The sequence below is a fragment of the Arachis hypogaea genome, chromosome 5, assembly GCF_003086295.3.
Source record: "Arachis hypogaea cultivar Tifrunner chromosome 5, arahy.Tifrunner.gnm2.J5K5, whole genome shotgun sequence".
Classification (NCBI taxonomy): domain Eukaryota; kingdom Viridiplantae; phylum Streptophyta; class Magnoliopsida; order Fabales; family Fabaceae; genus Arachis; species Arachis hypogaea.
Genome location: NC_092040.1, coordinates 112,316,997 through 112,325,132, shown reverse-complemented (window position 1 = coordinate 112,325,132; position 8,136 = coordinate 112,316,997). Strand labels below are relative to the sequence as shown.

At 36.8% G+C, this 8,136-nt stretch overlaps 2 protein-coding genes across 2 annotated transcripts; both read right to left on the bottom strand.

Annotated features, from left to right (window-relative positions):
• Positions 1-754: 754 nt before the first annotated feature.
• On the bottom strand, positions 755-3,223 carry LOC112802797 (1-aminocyclopropane-1-carboxylate oxidase homolog 1). The gene is made up of 3 exons (XM_025846150.2): positions 2,432-3,223; positions 1,752-2,073; positions 755-1,437 (listed from the first exon to the last, which is right to left on the bottom strand). The coding sequence occupies exons 1-3, from the start codon at positions 2,947-2,949 to the stop codon at positions 1,180-1,182; spliced, it is 1,098 nt and encodes a 365-aa protein (XP_025701935.1). The 5' UTR covers positions 2,950-3,223; the 3' UTR covers positions 755-1,179.
• Positions 3,224-4,548: 1,325 nt separating this feature from the next.
• On the bottom strand, positions 4,549-7,179 carry LOC112802796 (1-aminocyclopropane-1-carboxylate oxidase homolog 1). Its single transcript, XM_025846149.3, has 3 exons — positions 6,337-7,179; positions 5,077-5,398; positions 4,549-5,003 (listed from the first exon to the last, which is right to left on the bottom strand). The coding sequence occupies exons 1-3, from the start codon at positions 6,933-6,935 to the stop codon at positions 4,740-4,742; spliced, it is 1,185 nt and encodes a 394-aa protein (XP_025701934.1). The 5' UTR covers positions 6,936-7,179; the 3' UTR covers positions 4,549-4,739.
• Between the last annotated feature and the right edge of the window lie 957 nt (positions 7,180-8,136).

Below are 8,136 nucleotides of genomic sequence, written 5' to 3'. Positions count from 1 at the left end.
TTTTTGGACTTTATCAGTGTTAGAAACTTAAAAATATACTACTTCCATTTACGTATTGGCCTTTACCCAAAAATAAACCCGGATAATACAATTAGATTTATAAAACAGATTTTTGTTTCTTAACACCAAAACCAGGCTGTCATCTGACATGATCCAAGTCTAATGCAGTTTTATTTAAGATTGAAAGGCCAATCTCCAAAAACAAAACTTCACAGTGGCCCAAATATGGATTTGTCTGGAATTTTTTCGTTTGTTTCTTCTGTTTTTGATTATTTATTTATTTATTTATTATTATTATTATTATTATTTTGGTATTGTCTAGAAGTATTTGATTTTTCATTTCAACATTTTTGGAGCTATTATAGTTTTATTTTCTAAAATCAATATTAATTGATGTCGTAAAAGCGAGCGTATGTTTTTTTTTTTCCAAAGACAGTAAATTATTTTATTTCAAATGAAAGAAAATATTTTGTTCAAATTAAGGACTATACAAAAGAAAGTGGGATTCTCCCATCCTTGGCTTAAACATTAGCAAGACACAATAAAAAAAATGAAACTAAGAAGAAAGCAAAACAAGAATTAAGTTGGAACTTCAGTGGGTAAATTTACAAGTTCTTGATTTTGTTTGATAGCAATTGCCAAAAATTCTTCAGTGCAGATGTTTGCAGCTTTAGAAAGCCACACTCAAACTTATGATCTATTAATATCATTCAATAGCATCATGGTAATAATATATATGCTTATTCAGGAGACATTTAAAAAAAAAATAGTATAACTATAATATAATGAAAATAAGACCAGTGCTTAATATCATTCAGATGCAGGTGCATGATGCTTAATATCTATCTGTGTAACTTAAAATGGTAAAGAGCTGAATTTCCATCAAGTGCTTTGTCATAAAAGTATGCTCTGTAATCCTGCAATAACGTTTCCCCATCAAGAGAGAAGGATTATCTTGAGACAATAGCTCCCTTATGGGGGCATAGATTCTTGTTGATGGAGACTGGAGATAGAATGATCATGAGTGATGAACATTGCTATTTCTAACAAGTATACTACTCTGGACAACATACATTAATCTCTAAGTAGCTTTAGAAATGTGAATATGATGTGTTGATATAGCAAGTGTTTGAGCCCTATATTATGTTCTTTAAAACCATATTTAGTGATATCTTTTTTTTACCTTTGCAACAGAAAATGATAAAGAGCAGAATTGCCACCAAGTCCCTTGTTATAGTAATAAGCATTAAAATCTTGTAATGATGTATCCCTATAGAGAGGGGGGTTATCTTGTGAAAGTAACTCCTTGATGGGGCCATATATTCTTTGTGATGGGTAGTTATCAAGAGTGAAGAAGCATGCAACTGATACCCTTGGCCCTCTATGGTTTGCCACAACACGGTGCTCCACGCTTTTCAATTTGTCATTAGATATCAGCTGCAAATGGTAACATAAATTAAGATTATTACACGATATATGATTCTGCTCTAGTTACATTATAAATTATGCATCTATTGGAAAGGATTCACATGTCATAAACGTTAGTCCAGCGCTTAAACATCCTGTCAAAAAGGTGTAATGTAGGTGCCTTAACTTAATAATTGTATCGATGGCTGATTCCACGGAAGATTCAGACGTCATATAGAGAACAAACGATTGAGATTTAAAATGATCAAATATAGGGTTGAAATGAAATATCATGTCTCTATAAAAACTGAGATTTTAATAGACTAGAAAAATATTGGACTCACTTGTAGCATATCTCCAATGTTAACTACCAAAGCAGCATGAACAGGGGGAACATTGATCCACTGATTTTGCCACAAAACTTGTAGGCCACCAATGTGATCTTGGAGCAGAATTGTGAGAAAGCCAGGATCTGAGTGTTTGGTAGTGCCAAGAGTGAGTTCAGGCTGAGGACATGGTGGATAATAGTGACACAGAATTGAATGCCCTTTTGCATAATCTATGCTTTCAAGATATTCAGGGTTCAGTCCAAGTGCTTCTGATAACAATCCAAATAAAAGGCTCCCCAATACCTTTATCTGCCTTGAGTACTCCATTATTGCATCCCTGCAAATCAGTTTTATTTCATAGCTAAACTATACAGCATAAGTACCCAAAATTTTGGTTCCCTCTAAATCAAACCACATTTTCCTAAATCATATTAGTTCACATCCCACAACTTTCTACTTATATCCTCCCTTGGTTCCTCACAATATCTCTCGGCTCGGCAGACCAAAAACTAATCCATTGTGAGTAGCTGCATATAAGATCCCCTCCGACCAAAGTGTCGCTAGATATTATAATCTTCTAATCAAGTATATGCAACTCGAGTATCGAGAATAAAAATAGTTTCCATAAGTAAATACATAATCTTGATAAATTAATTGCAAAATGTTATTCTGAATATCAAAGTTATATTACGAACCTACAAACCAAAGGCAATTCCTGAGGATGAAGAGGATCAGGACCCAGAACACAGAACAGTGTGTCTCTCCAATTAGCATATCTCGTTCGATACAAATCAAAGTTGCTACCATACTTCACCTTCTTCATCTTATCCCTCGTGTAATACTCTCCCTTCACCTCCTGTGGCAACTCGTGGAACTCACGCGCCGCAGTCAGCGTTTCTTCCAGCACCTTCAATGGCACCCCATGATTCACCACTTGGAACAGCCCCACCGTCTCCGCCGCCTCTCGAACTGCGGCAACCACTTTGGATCGGTCTCCGGAGACACCCTTGAGGTCGATGACCGGAATCGTGAAGTGGGACGGAGTCTGGTTGTCGGCGGCGAGTTCTTCCGGAGGGCGGATGAAGATTTGTGGGAGTTTGGTGATGCCAGAGTCAACGAGGCCCTTGACGCCAGCTTTGGATTCATCGAAGGACTTCAGTTGCTGGAGACGATTGTAAGATGTTGAAACACCGCCGGTGCCGGCAACAGGCATTGTTGGAAAGTGCAAAATGCTTCTAATCTTAAAAGATTTTATTTTCTGACAAAATAGCTTTTGAGAAGAGATGATATTTTGGACTTCTAAAATAATTTCAATGTCATAAATTCTAATTTCTCTACATACTCCTTCTCCTTCTCAGCATCCTCCTTGAATTTGGAGGTACCATCTTTAGAGTTGTCGGTCACAATTGGCTTAACAGGATAGATAATATCACCAGTCATCATATATCGCCATAATCTGCGTCTTTAAGAAATTTTTGCATAGTTTTAACCCAATGTGCATAGTTGGAGCCATTAAAAATAACACGGATAAGCTGAAAAACATCTATTTTTTCCATAGTAATAGAAAAAATAGCAAAAGAAAGAAGAAAACTGCAAATTCAGAGCAGAAAACGAGCAAACAGAGCGCGAAATCGGAAAGAACTCACCAAAAAATATTAGAGAGGGTCTCACTTGTCCGCCACGTCAGCAAGCACGTCAGTGCCACGTTAGCGAACAATGACACGTGGCAACACCTGAGAGGAGGGAGAGAGACACGCTGGCAAAAAGGTGGAAGCACGGGTCAAACGCGAGTCGGATCAGGCATTCGCGGGTCGCCCAAGGATAGCTTCATTGCGACATGTGGCAGCACCAGGAGCGTTGGATCTGCACCGAGATCAATGGCTGCTGAAAGGCTAGAGGGCGAGGAGGGCTCGCATCGCGACATGTGGGAGTGCGAGAATCGTCCGATCGGAGCCGAGATCCAACGGCTGCTGAACCTTCTGAAGGAGAAACAATGGAGGCGGACAGCAAAATTCCGGCGGCGCGTGACGGCGCGTCTGGTGGCTGATGGCGGCGATCTTGGCAGCGTTGGAAAGCTGACGAAGAGAGGAACACGATGATGCCGGAGGTGACGAACCAAAGCGTCGAAAACATATCGAAAAACGAGAGGAAACAGGCACGGTCAGATGAGAAAAAGCTATGAACAAAAACTCATTGAAAAAAAAAAACTTAGGCTATTGATACCATGTTAGAAATAAGAGATTTAGAGAGTGATCTGAAAAGTGTATTATTGAGTGTGATAAAAGGTACAATATACAAGGGGTATTTATAAGTCCTAAATGAATCAAAATAATAAAGACATAGAATCATACAATTAATGTACAGATATACTATATAAATATAGACAATGCTATTCTCTAACAAATTTCAATGTCATAAAATTAACCAAATTTAGGTGTTTGAAGACCAAAATATATTTTTATTTTAAAATTAATTTTGTCAAAATTAAATTGAGTTCAATGAAAATATGATTTAAGAGCAATGCTAGGGAGCCAGTAACTTTTGCGATTGGTAGCAATCAAATAGCCATCAATGATGATTTAATGGTGTGAAATTGATGTGAGATTTCATCCAATGGCTCACATTTCTCCGCTGATTACATGCTGGCCAAAATTCAATAAAGTTATGCCCACTCTATTTCTTAGTGATATAGTACGTACTTTTCTTCAATTACTTTCATATCCTTCTTAAAATGAGCGTTTTTTATTATTGATATCCTTGTTAAATTCATCATTTTCTCAAACATCAAAATAAAAAAAATTACTCAAAATAGTGAACAGTCATTATTCTAGTGGTAGTAAAATTTCATAATTTTAGTCACGACAACTCTTCTTTCAACTACAAAATATGACCCAAATTCTCCTTTGTATGTCAAAATTTAACATGCATAATTTTATTTATGTCCCAAGTTAGGAGCTATTTATGAGTATGAAGTATTGATCTAAGTGGAATTCCATGCCATAATTAACCCATTAACTTAAAATGGGAAAGAGCTGAATTGCCATGGTCGAGCAGGCCCTTGCTATCATAGTAAGCAATGAAGTCTTTGAGTGATGTATCCCTATACACTGGAGGGTTATCCTCGGACAAGAGTTCCTTGATGGGGCCATACATTCTTCTTGTTTGGTGAAGATGAAGAGTGAAAAAGCATGCCACTGATACTCTTGGCCCTACATGATTTGCAAGTACACGGTGCTCCACACTCTTGAATTTGTCGTTGGACATTAGCTGTAGTATGTATCATATTATAGCACTAGTCTAATCATGCATTTTCAACTCAATTTAAAAGAATTGGACTTACTTGTAGCAAATCTCCAATGTTGACTACTATAGCTCCATGAAGAGGAGGCACATCAATCCAACCATTTGGGGTCAAAACTTGGAGGCCACCAATGTGATCTTGAAGCAGAAGAGTTAGGAAATCGGGATCAGAGTGTCTGGTAGTTCCCATGGTGAGTTCTGGCTCAGGACATGGTGGGTAATAATGGTATAAAATTGAGTGTCCTTTTGCACAATCCAAGCTTGCAAGATGCTCAGGCTTAAGTCCAAGTGCTTCTGATAGCAATTCAAATAACACCTTCCCCAAACCCTTCACTTGCCTTGAATATTCCATTGTCACTTCCCTGCAAATTAAACTACGTAGTTATGTACTCTGAATTAAGATTGATGTTACGTAACTAATTTTTTTAACCAACATCAGCTAACGTTTTTAAATCGGTGGAAATTCAGGTGTAGTAGCTAAGAGTTGTTAGATAGTTTGATTGATTTGACTAAATTTTTATCTAACGACTCTTGACTATCAACTTTACGTGAAATCGACTTCACTTGAGTTTCCACCTTTTAAATCATTTTATTTATAAATTATAAATTATAAATTTAAATATTAAATTTCTTAAGATTAACTAACTAAAAGTTAGTTTATAACCAATTTGAATTGGTCGAGTAGTCAGGTTACTTATCCGCTGAAACAAATGTTGAGAATTTGAATTAAGGGCTTGTTTGGGTGAGCTTCTAAGAAAAGATCTTTTTTCGAATTATCTTTTTTTAAAAGATCTTATAAAGAAGTAAAAATAATTTTATGTTTGGATATCTCATATAAAAAGGTCTTTTTATCTATCAATTATGTTTGGGTATAACAATATAAAAGTACTTTTTTGTTTATTTATTACATGAAAAACATCTTTTTTTAAGGAAAAATTTTTTTTAAAAAAAGATGTAAATTGCAGCTTCTCAAAAAGGATCTTTTTTTTTTTATTTTACTAGTGTTTTTACTTTTACTACTAGAAATTTGTCAAACACGTTAAAAAATAAAAAAAATCTTTTTTCATTGAAAAAAGATTTTTTTTTAACAAAATAATGGCGCCCAAACATGCACTAAATCTCATCTTGTGCATACAACAAACTATGCCAATAAAAACCTTTAAATAGACTCCAAATTCACAACAAATTACTACTTAACCTCATACCATGGAAACAAAAAAAAAAGTTAGTTTACCAACTTTTGAGTGAATTAATTACTAATTAAATCCATAGGATACAAGATTAATCAGTAATTACCTACCTGCATGGGGGAGGCAGTTCTTGAGGATCAAGGGGTTCAGGGCCCATAACACAGAACAGTGTGTCTCTCCAATTAGCATATTTTGATTGATACAAATCAAAGTTGCTAACATACTTCACTTTCTTCGTCATCTCCCTTGTGTAGTACTCTCCTTTCACCTCCTGTGCCAGCTCGTGAAACTCACGCGCCGCTGTCAGCGTCTCTTCCAGAAGCTTCACGGGGATCCCGTGATTCACCACCTGGAAAAACCCCACCGTCTCCGCCGCATGTCTTACGCCCGCCACTACTCCGGCGCGGTCTCCGGAGATATCCTTGAGGTCGATGACTGGGATCCTGAACTGGGTCGGTGTCCGTTCTCCCGGAGATGGGTCGCCGGCGGTAAGCTCTTCCGGGGAGCGAATGAAGATTTGTGGGAGTTTGGTGATGCCGGAGTCAACGAGGCCTTTGACTCCGGCTTTAGATTCATCAAAAGCCTTCAATCGTCTCAAGCGGTCGTTGATTGCGGGATTTCCGGCCCCGGCGACAATCATTGTGGTTGTGACACTGTGACAATAATGAGTGTTACAAGATTGAGATTTATCTCTCTCTGGTCTCTGCATCAAGTAACAATTTTTTTTTTATATTGGCATATCGCACGTGCTAATGCTGGCCAAGGTTGTAATTAGCCTCACCTCTCACGTGATGTAAGGTGTTGGTAAATTGAATTATATGTTAGTTCAAACGAGAGTTCAATTTCAAATCTATTGCCACATCGTTCGAAGAATTTGTAGATTTTATATTCTTTTCTCGAGTGTTGTTGCAACTATTTTTTCTCCATAAAAGTCTAATGCGAACATTCATATGGCAGTTGTATAACATAGGAGTGATTTTTGATTGAGAAAAAAAATAAAAATTGGTTATGGAATTCAGTGTTTAATGAATTATATATATACTTCACTAAGCTATATTATCACAGCAAATAGCTCCAAATTAGTAACTTTTAATTAATTTAACAACAAACTATATTCTCCCAACTAACTTGATTAACTTTACGTTAATATGGGATGCCCTACATGCTTGTGCACGAGACTACTGTATATGACATGAAAAGATTGGATGAGACAGAAATTTTTGCAAACAGTACTTCGAATAGGGATTTAATTGTAAATTTTTTTTGCGGAAATAGAGATGGGGCAAAATTTCCTTGAAGCAGGCACTCGAACTAGCAGGAATTTCATCTCGTCCCGCTAATTTTTAAATTTATAAATTTACTTAATTGTCTTTAATAGTTTATATCTCATATATGTTAGAGAGAGAAAGAGAGACCAAATTTTTCTAATCCTCATTTGCATAGCCCTTTTTCAATTCATAGATCCCTAGCATCGTTCATACTCTATCCAACCTCTCTACAGCCTCGCCACTCTCCCATCTCACCGCTTTGTCACCCCTCACCGTTTTATCACCTTCTCCGCGTCGTTCTCTATATTCGTTGCGTTCCTTTCCACAACTCTATCGTCGTGTTCATTCTCCTTTCTACTACCACGTCTCCCACAAGTCATCATCTTATCGTTTAGACTTTTATATAAAATCTTACTGATTTTATATAGGATAGATACTTTCAGCTCTATTCCTATGAAAATTAATAATTAGTCAGAATTATTAGAGAGATGAAGAATGAAGTCCCAGCAGGAAATAGGACCCTATAAAAAATGAAGATGGAGAACAATATTCTCCCACAACAGACAATGAAAATGGGGATATGAAGCAAATCTGAGGACGAGAATGGAAAGTAGAAAGGTATCTCTCGCTCCGTCCTATCCA

What these genes read in the sequence shown, in the direction of transcription:
- LOC112802797 (XM_025846150.2), bottom strand. Translation starts at nt 2,949, where the DNA reads ATGCCTGTTGCCGGCACCGGCGGTGTTTCAACATCTTACAATCGTCTC. An exon ending in GAATTGCCTTTGGTTTGTAG is followed by an intron (nt 2,074 to 2,431) that starts GTTCGTAATATA and finishes ACTGATTTGCAG; the next exon opens with GGATGCAATAATGGAGTACT. An exon ending in ACATTGGAGATATGCTACAA is followed by an intron (nt 1,438 to 1,751) that starts GTGAGTCCAATA and finishes TACCATTTGCAG; the next exon opens with CTGATATCTAATGACAAATT.
- LOC112802796 (XM_025846149.3), bottom strand. Translation starts at nt 6,935, where the DNA reads ATGCAGAGACCAGAGAGAGATAAATCTCAATCTTGTAACACTCATTAT. An exon ending in GAACTGCCTCCCCCATGCAG is followed by an intron (nt 5,399 to 6,336) that starts GTAGGTAATTAC and finishes TTTAATTTGCAG; the next exon opens with GGAAGTGACAATGGAATATT. An exon ending in ACATTGGAGATTTGCTACAA is followed by an intron (nt 5,004 to 5,076) that starts GTAAGTCCAATT and finishes TACATACTACAG; the next exon opens with CTAATGTCCAACGACAAATT.